The sequence below is a fragment of the Mirounga angustirostris genome, unplaced genomic scaffold, assembly GCF_029215605.1.
Source record: "Mirounga angustirostris isolate CCGP_5_RB_7025 unplaced genomic scaffold, mMirAng1.0.hap1 SCAF_11, whole genome shotgun sequence".
NCBI classification, from domain to species: domain Eukaryota; kingdom Metazoa; phylum Chordata; class Mammalia; order Carnivora; family Phocidae; genus Mirounga; species Mirounga angustirostris.
Genome location: NW_026991719.1, coordinates 27,696,620 through 27,714,859, shown reverse-complemented (window position 1 = coordinate 27,714,859; position 18,240 = coordinate 27,696,620). Strand labels below are relative to the sequence as shown.

Below are 18,240 nucleotides of genomic sequence, written 5' to 3'. Positions count from 1 at the left end.
TTGTTCTCATCAACCGTAACAGTTTTAATATTTCTCAATATTCTGGAGATTGTCTTCTTGCCATGTGTGAGCATGGAGTAAATCGGTTGTGGTATAGTTAGTCCACTTATTTTCATGAATTGATACCAGTCACTCTAAGGCTTGTATATGATCTCTTGAAAATAATTGCAATGTACATGTTAATAGAGCATGGCCTATGTGCAGTACAGTGGCTAATGCTTCTTTGAAGAACATTGCAATCAGGTCAGTAATGGCTTCATCATTTAAGAAAAGAAAAAGCAAAAAGGGTTTCTAGAACCAGATACAAAATTTCAATTATTTGAAAAATTCTGAATTTAAATAGATGCCACCTAACATTCCCTTAAAGAGATTTCCATGGAAATATGGGTGGAAAAGGTTTTCTTATGATGTGATGATGAATATTTATTATGTGGAAAAGAAGACATGAATCAATATATAATAAAATAATCTATGACAGACATTTAGTCAAGTAGTGAAAAGCTTAACTTGACTGTAGCCAGTGCACATCTTTTTTTTTAAGATTTATTTATTTGGGAGGCAGGGCAGAGGGAAAGAATCTTTTAAGCAGACTCCACACTGAACGCAGAGCCCAACTCGGGGCTCGATCCCATGACCCATGAGATCATGACCTGAACAGAAATCAAGAGCTGGATGCTTTACTGACTGAGCCACCCAGGTGCCCTGCAGCCAGTGCAAATCTTATTTGTTGAGATACAGCACTCGAGTCTTCAGAGCTGTGTGGTTAGCATTAATTGTTATTTAAATAAATCTGATTTTTTATAAGAAAAAATTTGTTTGAGTATAGTTGACACAATGTTAAAGTAGTGTCAATCATGCATTTTTATGTAAAATTCCGGTATGTACAACAAAATACCATTAATCACAAACACCAAAGATTTAGAAAATTGGGTTTTAAATTGTGTTTCAGGAAGTTAAGTCCAAGGCAATAGTCAACTGTGAGTTTATTTTTAATGTCTTTTTCCTCTGTTGTATTTAACTGTTCAATTAAGTCCCTTGCTATCTATAATCCATAATTATTATATTTGGCAGTCATCAGTGTCAACTTAAGATAGCTGTGAGCATCTCAAGTATAAATAATGAAGATCAAGGAAACTACATGTCAAAAAAGAAACAGAAAGAGAATGTAAGGAACTTAGAATTATTTACCTTTTAAGAGAAAATGATGAGGACAGACATTAAAACCTTTTGAAACTCACACTGAGTTTTTAAATGAAACTCAGATGTTTTTTAAATATTTTGAAGGTATGTCTTATTCTAAAAATAACCCCCTTGGTTAGACAAAAATACATATGCACATATATACATGCATATATACATATATGAGAGAGATAAACCGCTACTTGTCTTCTACCCAACTTTGTCCCTAATAACAAAACCCACTGTTCTATAAAAATTTAGAGGTATAAAATTTATATAATTAAAAAGAAAGAAAAATTCACCATTACTGAAACATGGTATAGGAACATTCTTGTTTCAGATAAGGTAGAAATATCTTTCCCCCAGGAGTTGAAGAAACTGATGCAAATAAGAAAAATAACTTATTAACCTGGAAATTTTTAAGAACAGTCACCAGTGTAGTAGAATACATGGAAGTCACAGTGAATTTGCTTGACTTGTGTTAACTCTACTAGTTAGTATGAAATTAATGCGCATTCAGATGTCTGCTGATTTATTTTTCTTTTAAATTGGTGGGAAGTTTCATTTGAAATGAAGAGATTGAGAATTTGAATTTAAAAATATGTGGTTAAATCTGTAGATTGTCCTCTTTAAACTCTAGCCCAAAATTCTAGTATTATTTGAAATGTAAAATTAGAAGTACATGTAGATTATCATTCTATTCATCACGAAGGAATATGTACCATATATTTAGTCAAGATATATACACAACATCAAACTTTGTAAAAAGCATAATTATGCCATTTAAGCTAATTTGTGTAATTCTGTGAATTTGCAGTGTCATAGGTAAATGAGCCATCTAGATTGCAATTATTTTTATATTATGTAAGAACTGAGTATAAGAATCCTGGACCTGAGAAATTAATAGGAAAGTGTAAATAGAGCAGCTTATAATTTTACTCATCTTTATGGATTCAGTTTGAGGTCCTAAACTCCAATTAATTACATTGTTGAAAAAATGGGGATAGTCTTGTCTTAAAACTTGTGCAGTAATAAATGGCTGTGTTAGCATGCTGATCATCAGAACTCCTCTAGAGACTGCCACTGAAACCCTCAGTTGACCCCATCAAGAGGCAGATGGCAGTTGATCAATTCAAAACAAAGTTACTAGAAAACTAATTTCAATTACAAGAGTTTTGTTGCTTATAGTAGAGACAGAAGAAAGCAGAGGTCATCTATCTTTCTGAATTTGTGTCCCAAATAGCATTTATTTCATGCTCTTACAAGGAGTAAGGAAAGAGGCTCTATTGGCCAAATATAAAAGGACTCTAAGCTCCAAATGTCCATCAATCATAGTACTTGAATGGTAGGTAGGAAAGTGTAGATGGAGGAGGAGAGGCTAGTGCTTCCTTAGACCTTAGGGCCTTCTGGAGTTCTTATTAAAATGTGAATTCCACCCTCGGTCTTTCTCATCTAGTACTTTCATTAGCAGCTTGACTTAACAGGAAACTAGCATTAAAGAGGAAAGCTGGTGTCTGCAATTTGGAGAAGTGTGCTGAATGTAAAAGTATATACCAGCCAAAACCACTTTGTCCCTTTTGTACCTCAATCTAGTTTAGGGAAGAAAAGTATAGGAGAGGTTCCTTTGGTAGGAAAACCACAAATGTAGACCCCCCCACCATCCCACCCCATACCTAATTTTCCAGGGAGCTTAGAATTACATTTTAAAAACCAGTTGTAAAAAACTATCCCTCTCGTGACCTTATGGCTCTTGGTCTTCCATTCTTACACTCACGGTACTAATGTGTATGTATCTCTTATTTTTACATGCAATGCTTCTGACACTTTTTGTGAAAAGAGGGTGTATAAATAATAATCTTTTTACTAGACTTATGATCGTACACTTTTTTATTCACTTTCAGCCCTCTGTCAGCTATAAACTGGAACTTATATAAACTCAGTAGAGATCTTTTCATTATCAGGAAGCTAAAAGAGTTGTTCTTTTGTATGCCCATACCAGCACACTGTCCATGAAGAGTCGGTGATGGTGATGACTGAAGATATGCCTTTGGAGATTTCTTATGTGCCTTCTACTTACCTGACTGAGATCACTCATGTCTCACAAGCCCTATCAGAAGTGGAACAACTTCTTAATGCTCCTGACCTCTGCGCTAAAGATTTTGAAGATCTCTTTAAACAAGAGGAGTCGCTGAAGGTAAAAGCAAAGCGCTTTTATTAGATTTTTACAAGATATTCATCTTGATCATTTGCAGTACCAGAACAATGGACTTAAATGTACACACTGAAGGTATTTTTACTTAGACGTGGAATTCCTAAAACACTTTACAGGATGGTTAGTTCTAGAAATCTGGGATTGAAAGAGAAACATAAACCAGAAGAGGTATTTTATAATATTTAATGTTGAGAGACTTTCTAAAATGAGGCAACAGACAAAAGTAATAGTTTCACATAGATTCAGGGCAGAAAGGACTTATCAATCAAAAAGCATGCTTTGATAGAGTAACAGTATATGCGCAATTAATACATTACTTTCCTTTCTTCTCCCATAAAAGAGGGAATTAGATGAGATTTTAAATGGTATCTATTGCATACAATTTTAGCTTTATGTTTTCTACTTTTAATATGCATATTCAACTTTGAATTAGTGTCAGTATGAGTACTAGAATACATGGAATCTAATTGAATAGAAAGCAATGAAATATTTCTTTAAAATTACCAGGCAAAGGCTACCACCCAAATCCAGGGTTTTTCAAATCACCAACTGCATTTCTGAATCCCACACTAAGACAAAACATGATGAGGAAATAGTCTTTGAATTATAGAGGGAAGTGTCTGAAGATAGATGAATGTAGCATCAAGAAAATATACATAATAATATGTGTCTCGAGATAATTTTTGTGATCATACATTTTACACTCAAAATGAAATAGTATAGCCAGAGCTCAGTATTTTTCAATGCAAATATTGTGAGATTATAGACAGAAGATGGGTTTGCTCTCAGCAGCACCTATTAGCCAAACTATTTTATACTCTAAATGATTTCTTGGGAGCTCATTCCATATCACACATTTGTCTACATAAGTATACAGATAGATAAAGCTATTTGTTTGTTTTGGAAATCAGAGCTGCAATATCTTGAGTGACTTACTATCTTACATTATATCAAGTAAGCTATAAAATTACATGCTAAAATAAAATAAGAAAGGCATGGATCTCTGGAGCTACCCCATCCATTTCAGTATGGTGCTCTTTCTTATTCTTTTTGAAATAAAAGTCAGATTGCTGGTGGATGCAGTGAAGAAAAGAAACCCGATCATTTGGTAAAGGAGACATGCCAGCGTTCTTGTCATTATTCACATTAACTAATTTCACATGACAGCACAGTTTATAAGCTCATCATTGTCATTCAACATGTAAATCACTGCTAATGAGCTAATATTCATTTCATTCCATGTTCCCAGACATATGGGTCAGGAGAGCAGTGACCCTAAACTTACTAAGTTGCCAGTTGAATATCTTTGTCTTCATACCTCTTAACCTGGCACACTCAGAATGATGGGCCCCTGGCTACACTCAGCTAATCATTTGTTCTTTCAGATATGTTTTAAGAGTATTATAGCTGATGCCAGTTGTGATCATATTGATTACTGGGGTTTGTAAAAAGGTATCATTGCAGGTTTAATTTCACTGGATTATTGAATCCTCATTAGATGCAGTTTTGGGCATAATTCCAGCTCACTGCCAACAAATCTCTGGCAGCACGCAAATGGGCTTCCTACCTTTGTGGGCCTTTTGAAGGGGGATAGTTTTGATCTCAGTCTTTCCAATGAATATGTATTTTCTCTTAAAGGCATTCATCATTGTCATTATCCAGTAGTAAAAATAGAAAAGTAGTGCATAAATTGTACAGCTGCTGGTTGGGAAAGTTTGAAATTAAACTGTGGTTGATTTTATTCCTGGCAGATTTGCATGAATCAGATTACAGAACTGTAGTAGGTATTGCTGTGGTTTAACATACATATTTTTTTAAAGTACAATACAGCACAAACAATGTGTAATAAGTTAAAATAATTACTTTCTGAACATAATATAGCTAATATAGCACATATAATTTCCATAGATTTATTGAATTGGAAAGCTACCTAATCATTTTGAGAAGAATAAAGCAGAAAAACACCTATTTACATATGGAAATCTGCATCTAATAGCTAATACATTAGCTAAGGCAAAACTAGCAGTGAATGAGGAAATACACATAAGTAATATTTATTCTTATATTAAAACCAGTATTAGCATTGTGAATCAATTGATTGTGTTTGTTTATATGTAAAAAGTTACAATATCCATTGCACAAATGATAGTACAATAGTTTTGAAAGAATTTAAATTTTTGACAGTTACAATCATTATTTTTAAGAACAAAAGATGTCACTTGTCTTAGAATTTGCTAAAATATAATTATTACGTTAAATCATCCAATCTTGCTTTGAACTGTCCCATATGAAAGCATGAGCATAAAAGAGAGTAGAATGGTGATTGCCAGGGACTGGGGGCAGGGGGAAATGGGGAGTTGCTATTCAGTGGGTATAAAGTGCAAAAACAATCAGTTCTAGAGATCTTCTCGACAACGTTGCGCCTATAGGTAACAGTAATGTAGCGTATGCTTAAAAATTTGTTCAGAGGGTGCATATTGTATTAAGTGTTCTTATGACAATAAAAATAATAATGAGGTATGAACATCGAACTTTTTAAGTTTCCAAAAGTTTTGCCCCTGAGAGGTCTAAATATTTGACCTCTTGTCATGAAAGCAGCAATAATTTATTTTAAGAGGCCCAATGGAAAGGATTTATCCTAATGCCATAATATACCTGATTTTACTGATAGCTTCAGTTGTATTGGTATCTGCAGTATTCTTGGGGCCTCAGCCATACCCCCTCCACATTCAGGGTTCCCTGCATTTTAACTGGCAGCTGCCAATTGCAAGTGCCTGGGACTCTGCCTAGGGCTCTCTCAACTCGTGTCAGAGTTAAGGCTCTGCCTCCCCACATCTTCCCACAAACCTCGACCAATGACAGGTAGCTTTGTGTGGATAAAGGACATTGCTCATCCACATCTTCAGCTGTAGTAACTCTCAGACACGTTCTGCACTTTGACCGGAAGTTCCCCAGCAGGACTGAGACCCCACTGTACACAGTAGGAACTTTCCAAATAGTACTGTGGTAAACTGGCTTCCTCTCCTACCCCCTCCACTGCCTACTGGTGTTTCCTAGGATCACTCTCAAGTAAATCCCATGCGTATACATTCTAGTCTTACAATCTGCTTCTCAGGCATTCAACCTATGATAATTTGGAAAGAAATGACATATGCACTACTTAGTCAGCACTTGCTAGCAGAAATCTTGGCAAATACTCCTTTCAACTTGATGGGCAATTCCCCAGTGACTGTGCTACTTCTCCACTAAGGAGTTCCTTAGTTGCTCAGTTAGATCTTGGCCTTGAGAAAGGTGAATTTTTAGGACAAAAAGAAGAGCATGTCTTAGAATAAGGATGACAACTAGGTCTTATCTTTCACCATAATGAGAAATCCGTTTTCTTTCAGTGATCAGGCACTCTTTTTTTTTTTAATATTTTATTTATTTATTTGACAGAGAGACGCGGCGAGAGAGGGAACACAAGCAGGGGGAGTGGGAGAGGGAGAAGCAGGCTTCCCGCAGAGCAGGGAGCCCGATGTGGGGCTCGATCCCAGGACCCTGGGATCATGACCTGAGCCGAAGGCAGACGCTTAACCGACTGAGCCACCCAGGCGCCCCAGTCAGGCGCTCTTAATAACTTACCTATATTAACTAATTTAATCCTCACCACAACTCTGTGAAATATTTAAATTAATTTTCCACATTTTAAGATGAAGAAACTGAAGAACTATAAAGTAACTTGACAAAGTTGACACAACTAATATTGATGGAGCAAGGAGTTGAAGCCAAGCAAAGTAGCTCCAGGATCTGAGCTATAAACCACTATACTAAACCACCTCTCACAAAGTTTTTTCTACAGCACTATGTTGAGCATAGCAAAGGTGGCTTTGGGCAAAACACAGTAGAACACTGAGGTGTGTCATGCCCAGTTTATAGGAAAAATATTCTGGGTCCTAATTCTCAATGAATCCATGAAAGTTTGAGAAGATTCCATAAAAGGAAGGAAGGAAGGACAGAATTAGGATAGAAGGAAGAAGGAAAGAGGGAAAGAAAAGGAAGGAAAGAAAGAAGTCGGACATGCATCATTTTGATTCTCTCATCTAAACTGATGATTGTACAGATGCTCTGACTGAAGTAGATATTTTTTTTTTTTTTTATATTTTTGGAACGCAAGAGAGTGACAAGAAGTGTGGACATATGAACAAATCTCACAGATGTTGACGGGACACTTGGGCCCAATGCAGAGTTTAGATAGGATCCAGAAGTAGAAGCAACTGTTCAACCTCAGCAGCACTGGAAAGAGCTTGCTGTGAGCTTAAAAAGCCAAAGACTATAAATCAAAGTCATTCAGTCTTCTTTGATTGGGTCAGCTTTTGTGTAGGGCCCTCAAGACCTAAAAGAAATTGTTAGGGCAGGCTGCTTAGAGGGGTGCCTGGGTGGCTCTCCCTCTGCTCTTACCCCTGCTTCCCCCTCTGCTCTTACCCCTCCTCGATAATTTATTTTAAGAGGCCCTCTTAAATAAATAAATTTCTCTCTCTCTCTCTCAAATAAATAAATAAAATCCTTTTTAAAAAAGTACAGGCTGCTAATTTAACGAGTGAGGTTTTATTTATTCAAACATATTTAAGCTCTTACTATGTACCTGGCATCACTAAGTGCTTAAAAAACAGTGAGCAAAATCAGTGGGCCCCTCCCTCATACAGTTTTCATTATAGCAGTGGGAGGCAGAATATAAGCAAACAAACAAATAATCAGTATATTTAAATATGATAGTTAATATTAAAAAAGTTAAAAAGAAAACACAGAGTTGGATAAGGGGTATAAAACTACCAAAGGGGCAGGAGTAGGTGGGATGGCAAGAGGTGGGATTGCAATTTTAAATAGTGTGGACATTAGAACAAAGATTTGAAGAGGCTAAGGAGTCAGCCTGGCACTCAGCCTTAGTGTCTGGACATAACAAATAGTCAATGCAGAGGCCCACATGTTGGGAGTGTGCCTAACTTGATCAGTGAACAGTAGGAAAGCCAGTGTGGCTAGAGGAGAATAAGCCAGAGGAGGGTGGTAGGACATCAGATCAAAGAGGCTATGGGGGTCCAGACTGTGGAAGGCCTGGTGGGCCATTGTAAAGACTCCCTTTCACTCTGAGTGAGATAGGAGCATTGTAGGCTTTTGAGGAGATGAATGATATCATCTGATTTATATTTTAAAAGGATTACATTGGTCGAGGGGCGCCTGGGTGGCTCAGTCGGTTGAGCATCCGGCTCTTGGTTTTGGCTCAAGTCATGATCTCAGGGTTGTGGGATTGAGCCCCACATTAAGCTCTGTGCTCAGCAGGGAGTCTGCTTGAGATTTTCTCCCTCTCCCTCTCTTTGCCTCTGCCCCTCCCTACTCATCTCTCTCTCAAATAAATAAATAAATCTTAAAAAAAAAAAAAAGGATTACACTGAGTAGTAGAGTAGAACTGTAGGGGATCAAGAGTAAAAGCAAGGAGGGCAGTTGGAGAAGAGACAGTGGTGGCCTGGGCAAGGGTGGTAAGGAGAGATTTTCAGATTCTGGTAATGTTTTCCAAGTGGAGATAGCAGATTCATTTCTGTATCCACACAGAAACTTGAGCATGGATGTATGAAGACCTATTCTTAGCAGATTTGAGGCTCAGGAGAATTTAGGTATCCTGTGAATTTGGCAGAGGACTCCTTGAGGGATGTAAGATTTCTTCTCATTGATATTTACACTTTGTCCCCGGTGCCTTGAAGGAGGGGCAAAAGGACTGACAATGAGATCTTATCAGCCTGATCAAGATCTTTCTCCTTTGGAATCTATTTTATCACATTTAAGCACAAATTGAATAATGCCAGTCATTTGAGTGAGGACAAAGCTAATGTCACGAGCAAACTGGTTTTCTAGTCTGGTATTAGGGAAATCAAATAATAGAAAAAGATACCTCATGTACAAATCTGAATAAAATATTTGAAGGAATATAAAAAAATGTTTCTGTGCACCTTGTACTACAGGGGCATGCTAGAGAAAGGGTTAGATTTTTCCCCAATTTAATAATATTCGAACAAGAGGAATTAATACTTATTCTAAATTAAGTAATCATTGGAGTGTATAAAATGTCAAAGCAAAATTTGATTATCAATGCTTTTTGACTTCTACTTAAATTTAATGTATTACCACATTGTAAAAACTGATCTTTTGGACTACGTATAACATTTTGAGGAATGTAATCATTTAGTGATTTCTCTGAGGAAAATCACGTTTTTCAGCTACCACATTTATTCAGTTACAAATATAATTCCTTTCTTCCACTGCTTTTATGATTGGGGATTTATTTGTTCAATTTGCTATTTAGATTTGTGAATTACTTTACAAATATTAGTCTTTTCACTTTGATTTAAATCCTACTTAAGTCATTTCTATAGTACTTAATTTTTCATTCCTCTAATGATGAAGTGATTATAGATATTTACTGCATTGTAGCCATGCCCAGTTCATATTTATCTGTGTTTTGGTACAGTTTTCTTTTATATTTTATACATGTGTCTCTTTTATAGGAAATTATTCATTCTTTTTTCCCCTCAAGTATTTCATCAGGCCCAGCAGTTATCCTACTTTGACTTCCTTGCTGCAAAGTACTCCCATCTTTGCTAAAACGTACTTTAAGAACCCACTCCTGCTTCATTTCTCTCAGCAAGACTATTTTGATAATCCCCATCCTATACATTCTTGAAGTCAGAAACTTTCACATCAAAACGTACAATTCATAAGGCTGGTAGAAATTCTGAGGTTGCAATTAAGGTGTGGGGATGTTTTCCTTCTATTTATGACTCATTCAGGCTGTACTTTGACCAGTTAAGATTGTCGTTTTTTGATCTATGATATATAGTTACTGATTTGTTATTTATGCAAGGACCATGCATCATCCTATGGAGAATGTTTTGGCCAAAATATATAGTTGTATTTACGAAGTGTTTTTCACATGTGGACCATAAACCGTGCAGAAAAAGTCAAAAGGGCAACTTACCATAAAGCCACTAAAAATAACTTTAAAATTTTTCTTTAGAAGCTCAGAAAAATCTAATTAATAAGTACTTTAATGCCTTTTGATTGAACACTCTTCCCAATTTGATATGTCATTAATGTAGCACCTGGTAGCTAGATGGGACATAAAGAGGATACGAATTAGATTTATATAGGGTGTTGCCTTCATCTGTCAGATAAAGACAAATTCCAGAGAGTGAAAATGAACTGGAGTTTGGGTCTTTGGTACGCCAGTTTCTCTTTTTCAATTTTAAGATAGATCTACTCCCCAACGGCTGCTGTCACAACAGCTACTAATGGGTTTCTCTAATCTTTTTTTCTTAGAAATGGAAGTTGTGTGCTCTTCTGTTAACCAAGTTACAAAGGGTCTCAGGCCATTTTTGTTAGCTAAAACTGCTTAAAGCTATTATTTTCCCCTTCCCAAAATGTGGAAACAATAGTGCAGGGTTTTATAAATCTAAAAACACATACACATGCATTTAAGTGTATGTATACCCATTTAACTGCAGTGCTACATTGATTGAGATGGTGATACTCAGTCAGCACCAGCAAAAGATACAGTTTTCACCACTTGCAATGCTTTGCAAATGAGCCAGCGGCTCCTTCTGGCCCGTTCCCTGTGGTGACCACCAAAGATCATATGCACAACCACTAGGCAGAAAAAACGGTATTTTCTTGTTCACCACTGTATCTATGACTCCTAGAATAGTACCAAGCACTTAATAGGCACTCAGCGTGCATCTGTTGAATGAATGAACCATAGTCTTGTAAATCCAGTTATGGATTCCATGATCAAAGAGGACAGAGCAATGTTAATCTATCAGTACCAGGCCTGAAAAGAGAAACAAAATTAGCCTCTTGTACATTATATTTTTACACATTGAGTTAAATCATCCAGACATAGGTGAGTTTTAACAATCTATGCATGTATACTATCATGGAGACATTTACTCTACCTAGGTTTGTACATACTGAATTTTAAGCCAATCATTTATGAAAATGTGTGGCAGGAAATCCACAAGTAATTGAAATATTAGAAATATTTTGCATTCACTGAGCTTGCATTATATGGTTATGATAGGCAGTAGGCTACAGAGGTTGGTAAAGCACTGGATTTGAACATAAAAGACATAAATTTGGTTGCCAAATCTGACTCTTTCTGGTTGTGTCCTTGAGCAAATCACATAAGTCTCTGTATTTTTAACTTTGAAATTAGATTAATGATAATACCTGTCCCAGCCTTTTCAGCAGTACAATTGTGAAGGTAAAGTGAAAGCATGTGGGATTATATGGAAAAATTCTTGTAAAAATGTGTAATTACATAAGTGTCACAATTTGCAAAACCCATATTACTTCATCACATATCCAAAATCTTAAAAATTACTATAAATTAAATTTTCATGTAAATAATCTTAAACAAATGATCTTTTAAAAAGTAGTATACCATATACTATTGCATATTTGTATGTAGAAAACTTTAAATAAAATGTTGACAACAGGATAAAATATACATAAAGTTATTTCCAGATTTGGAAAATAGGCTAAAGGTTAAAAAAAGTTTAATGTCAAAGAGAATGCACATAGGTAAAAAACATTTGTTTTTGACAGAAACTTCTTTTAGAGACTCTTATTTACTCTCAATCATTTTCCTTTAGTATATTTCCAATGCTAAGTATTACTTACTTGGGGATAAAATTTTCATTCTTCTATTAATTTTAGGTGCTAAATAAATAACTCACTGTTTTAGATTTCTCTTAAGGATGTGAAACATCGAGATCATTCCAATTTTCTATGCGCTATGGCTTTTATCAAGAATAGGATGCTATTTTTTAGTTTGTTTTGTTGTTTTGTTTTGTTTTGAGTTTTGTTTTCCAGTGAAATATGTTGAATTCATTTTTTCCCTACTCTTTTTCAGTAATTTAAAATCCATTGTTCAAATTTCAGAACTCTGACTTTTTAACTATTTAAAAGCATTGAAGTTGTAGTTCTAATTGAAGAATGTTTTAATCAGTAGTATTTTTATTTTTTCTTTGGGTTCTGAGATTTATTTTGGTTATTATATGTTTTTTTTTTCCTTTTGCCACTTAGAAAAGCTAGTCTGTATTCATTTTCCTGCTTAAGTTGGTAATCATAGCATGTTAATACTATAATAGCATTCAATTGAGCCTTATGAATTGACATTATGTAGATCAAAATGTTCAAATATTGGCAATTGTGTATAGTTCAGTCTAATTCAATGACTTTTATCCAAGTCTGCTTATTTCTAAATCCTAATGCATACTGTTAAACATTCAGAGAAAAAAAGCAAATACTTTGTATTGTAAATTACATATAATTAATGGATACCAGTTACTACCAATTTCCAAGTTTAATTTGCCAAACATTAGACAAAAGATTATAGAATGTTCTCATCATTAGGGATCTCTGTGGGGCTTTCAAGAAGGTAAAGAAATGAAGTAGAATGTTAGGGTCCTCCATCTATATCATGTTTTGTTTTGTTGTTCTTAAATTTAAGTGTTTAGGTTTAGCTCAGAACAATTATATGAAACAGTGGTTTTGCTTTTCTATCTCCCATCTAAAACACTGTGATGTTTGTTGCATGTTCTCCTAACATCAACAGCATTGATCATTTATCAGATGGGCAAAGTGTTACCAAATAGGTTTCCTATTTTTCCAAAATAGTGTATTGTCATTTTATTAATTTATACAGATTTAATTATATCTTATATAGCAGCTATCTATGTACTTGATTGATTACTCAAACTGGATTTTCAGTGCTTTATCAAAATAATAAGATGTTCTTTGTGGCCTATGTATACAGGATAAAAGAGTATAAAGTGAATAGAGGAAAGAAAAACATCCCGCCCACATTTTGTAATCCTATTCCTCAGTGGTAATCATTTCTTTTAGGTTTCCCTGGATTGCTATATCGCCTTAGAATTTTTCTCCACAAAACCTACCTGCCCCTCCTCAGCTCAGTTACATGAGACATAAAAGCATGCCCTGGTTCTAAAAAAATTGGAAATATAGAATGCCATATGTCTCATTTTGAAGAGAAATAGCATTTGCTCCTTTACAACTCTCCTTTGCTATGTTCAAGAGCTGATTTTTCTATCAAGACTTTCAATAAAGTGATTTAGACAATGTGCACGACTCAACACACAATGTACCTATCGCAAAATGACTTGTGAAATTGTTTCCAGTTTAGTTGGTGCTGATGGACTAGAATCGTTGTCTTTGAGGAATACGTGGGGCAGTGAAGTGCAGTTTTACATTTTTCCTTTTGTTCTTATTGATGCTCTATGGTATCTGAGAAACTTGGGCAGATATAATTCCGAATGAAGGACTTAGGTATCTGAGGTACTGTGAGAAAAGCATGGAGAAACTTAGACAGGAAATGCAGATGGACTGCTATTCTGCTATTTATTCTAACAGCTAAATAACCATTAAAAGTAAAATAGAATCAACAGGGAAATAACTGAATATCTTACAACATCTGTTGGGACCTGAATGCCTATCTGCAATGGTTCAAGAACAGTGTAACAAATCTTAAGGTTCAGTGATTCCATTCAAATTGGATTTTCATAAGCAAGTTAAGATTCAGAGCTTTGACTCCACTCCTCAGTTCAATTCAACAAATATTTATTAAGGCCCAAATACTGTGTTTAACACTCTAAAAGAGAAAAAGAAGACTTGATCCCTGCACTCTGGTAATTTGTAACATTAATTGGATACACGTATCATAGTGATACAAACAAGTTAGGAAGTAATAAAAGTAGGAGAGACATAATATAGGTAAAATATAGTATAAGGCATAAGTGTAACCAAATTCAGGAAGAGAAGAAAGCAATGTAGAAAGCTGAAACTGAGAATAATTTTTACAGAGGAGAAAGCCTTTGAATATCTGTGATTTGGATGTAATTGGAATTTGGACAGTACTAATAGCTACCAGTTGTTTATTATGTCCCTGGACATGTTTTAAATTCTTTGCTTGTGGTAACTCAAATGGTCATCACAAACAACCCTATGAAAGAAGCACTCTTATGCCTGTGTTCAGAATTATCCAAGCTGGAGATGGTGGTTTGGATCGGAGTGGTGGCAGAGTCAAATTTTGGATACATTCTGAAAGCATAGCTCATAGGATTTGATGGCCACTTGCATGCAGGTTGGTCAAGGGAGGATTCAAGGATAACAGTAAGAATTTTGTCATGAACAACTGGGAGAATGGAGCTGCCATTTAACTATATGATGTAGAAAATTGCAGAAGGATCAGGTTAGGCTGCAAGGTTTGGTATAAGTTCAGTTGTGATATGTTAAGCTGAAGATGTTTATTAGATATCCTCATAAATATCAAAGAGATAGTTGGATATATGTAAGTCAGAGTTTAGGAGAGGATCTTGATTAGAGATATACATATGGGAATAATTAGGGGCAATTTGTTATTTCTTCTTCACACTTGCTCACAAACGGTGTCTTTTCCTCTGTTCTTTTCCCAGCCCTCTTTCCTTCTAATGCCACTTCTGTGGACAATCTCAGCCACTCCCACGACCTAAATATTGGTTTGACACAAATGGATCTTACTGGTGGAGGTGGGAAATGGCATAAGCAAGATGCCAACATAGTATCATAGACCCCCAACAGAGGGGGCATCCGGCAGATGAAGGGACTCAGCCATTTAATGACTGAATCTGCTTAAGGCCACAGCAAAGTGTTTGTGAACTAACAGAAATAGGACGACTTTGTCTTTCTGGCTCACTGTTATATCCCCAGTACATAGAATATGTCTGGCACATGGTAGGTTTTCAATAGTTATTTGTTGAGTTAATGAATAGGACGGGGGTATACAGAGAAGTAAAGAGAAAGCTGGGGCATAGCAGAATGAGGTAAGACTAGGGAGGCCAGGGCTGGGTGATGAGGGCTGTGCTTAACAGTACTGACTGCTGCAGGGGAGGGAGAAGTTGCAGTGAGGAAGCTATTGGTGAACCAATAAATACAAATTTCTTTCAGGAAGTAAATATGGAAAAAAAATGTGAATTTTAGGTGTTTATAGCTATCTGCTCACATGAGTCACTTTGAGGAATGAAGAATGAAGAATCACTGGAAAGCAATTTTAGATGGATGGATGGATGGATGGATGGGGGGGGGGGAGAGAGAGAGATTTAAAATGAAGTTCAAAATACTTGACACCAGAATATCATTATATGGAAGTCACTTTTAGGGGAAAGTACCCTAAACAATCAATTTCATATTTTTCATATTATCTTATATGTTTCTAGCTCTGAAACCATATTGTTTTAATTTTAAGATAGCTTTTTCCCCCCTTATAGAAACATTTTTACTAAGGCAACACTGGCGAAATTTGAAGCAAATATTAAATAATTTCTGAATATGTTATTACAAACTTTAAAGTAGAGGACACAATTTCAGATTAATGTTTGTATATACATATACAATCAACATATTTTAAATTCTACCTTGTTAAGAGTTTTAAACTCATGAAGGTGTGTTTGAGGTTACTCCTTGGTATAAATAGGACTAAAGATGCCTGTAAATTATAGGCATCCTTATTTTTTAATTCTGTGCTGAAGTTTAAGCGAGTGCTGAATTGAATTTTATATTTTGTATGTGTGAGATGCCCACTTATTTTCATGACCACAGAGAAAACAAAACAGAAGTGATACTGTTTTAAATACTAGAGATCATACTGGCACTCTTCATTATATTTTTGAGACAAACAACTAGTGGCAGGTAAGAAACAACATTCAAAGTCCAATAACTTTTTTAAAGTTTATTTTCATCTTGTTTACAATAAGTTCAGTTTATCAAATACCACCATCCCCTCCTCCAGCCCTGTTCAATTTCCGCTGTATCGACGTTGACATTCGTACAAATAGGTTTACCGTTTAGGTGGATAAAGGCACACTCTGCAATGAAACATTCTGACAACAAGGGAGTAGTTGCTGCTTTACATTAAATAGAAGAAAAACTGAGCAGCAGAAATTTGTCCCTTATGATAGAGAAGAGAGCATAGAGAAGAGTTACTTGAGACTTTTTATCTCAACCTGATTCATTGGCAAAAAGGTCCCCTGTTTGGGTCCCTAGATCAATGGTCTGTAGTGTCTAGTTTCTCTTTTTAGCCCATTGAAGTACTTATTACCCGGGACTTGAATAAATAAAGTACTTTTAGGTTCAAATTGTTTGTGTTATGAATCCCTTTTAAAAACCAGTTCTCTCTAAAGGGAGACTCATGTTTTTAAATATCATTTATCTCCAAGTTCAGGCTTTTCCTGTCTGTGTTATCAAGGGACTCTTATTTAAATCACCAGCTTTTCAATTAGAAATCTGACTTATAACAGTGCATAATCTTCTTTTTTTTAATTTTATTTATTTATTTGAGAGAGAGAGAGACAAAGATAATGAGCACGAGCAGGGAGGAGAGGGAGAAGCCGGCTTCCCGCTGAGCAGGGAGCCCGACTCGGGGCTCGGTCCCAGAACCCCGGGATCATGACCTGAGCTGAAGGCAGATGCTTAACCAACTGAGCCACCCAGGCGCCCCAGTTCATAATCTTCTGTTTTTCCTGATTTTACATAGCTGGACTTCATCTTCCAGTTGTGAAAGTTATTTTGCTATCTAATTTTTCTCTATTAGCAGTGTATAAATAAGGGTCTTATTTAACTGACTTGATTCCATGAAGCTGAGTTGCAAGGACGCTATTTTAAAATATTAAGGACTAGCAATTCTGTATGTAATGCTGGTAATGTACAAATGCCTTCCAGAAATTAAAGTTTCCTTTCGCAGGGATAGTGACTAACACACATCTTACCCAACTGACAGCACGGCGAGGTCAAGTCAGAGGGGCATGTCAAAATTAAGAGAAAAATTGACTAAAAAGTGGCTACTTCGTGATTTTGCCATCATATTTTCAGGTAATATAAGGAACTATTCAGGGATAGAAATGAAAATAATATATTCTATAGTGATCCTAGGGATTTTTCTATCACCATAGCAACTACAGGGACTATGGTTTCATTTTTAGAGGGTCAGAAACTATAAAGATCACTTATTTCTAGACAAACTAGAATAGTAAAAAGCTATAAAAGATCTCATCTCTGGCTTTAAACTGTGGAAACTGCTACAGAATTTTCTTTGGTGCATATTCCATTTTTCTTTGTGCTGTGCCTCAGGGACAAAAGCATATGTAGGGACTTTAAAAAGGATTTCCTGCACTCCAGCCAATTTTGACAACATTGTCTGAGAATACACCAAGGAGCTATTATCTAGATATCCAGGGAGTGTGACATCCCCTGCCCCAGTTTTTGCTTTTTGCTTTTCTCATTTAAGATAGAAAGTTTTCCTGCCTTTGCAACATGCTGCCCAGCATTGCTGAAACTGTTCACAACTCGATTCTGAGCAATTCTACCACTTTCTAGAGGACTGGGAGCTCTCCAGAGATTTGGCTTAAAATCAGGAAGTTTTGCAAGCTCAAAGCCTCAGAGGGAGAATAGATTTACCTATTGTGTGTGTGTGTGTGTGTGTGTCTGCGTGCACATACACATGTCCCACATCAAAGCCATAAACAGATTACTTTTATTCTGGTGGGAAAGATCCTCCTTCCCTTCTCTTAAATTTTATCCCCCTTGGAGATCACAGCTATTTATTTTAAGTGGGTGGGCTCCCAATGTACAGGCAAATGTGGCTGGTTGCCTCACTGTAAATTTAAGTAATCAGCCTGTCTGTCACCTGGCTTTTGGTATCAAATGCAGGGATTGTCAGAGTTCTGGATCGTTGCCCTTAGGCTGGCAGCCACACTAAAATGGAGTCCACGACT

At 36.0% G+C, this 18,240-nt stretch overlaps 1 protein-coding gene across 10 annotated transcripts in view; it reads left to right on the top strand.

The window, feature by feature from the left end:
• The window catches only part of DMD (dystrophin), a 2,113,108-nt gene that overhangs the window by 960,267 nt on the left and 1,134,601 nt on the right, over positions 1-18,240 (top strand). For all 10 annotated transcript variants that reach the window (XM_064573900.1, XM_064573902.1, XM_064573903.1 and 7 more), the window contains one exon: positions 3,179-3,373. In XM_064573900.1, the coding sequence (XP_064429970.1) occupies positions 3,179-3,373 (195 nt within the window). The remainder of the gene's footprint in view (positions 1-3,178; positions 3,374-18,240) is intronic.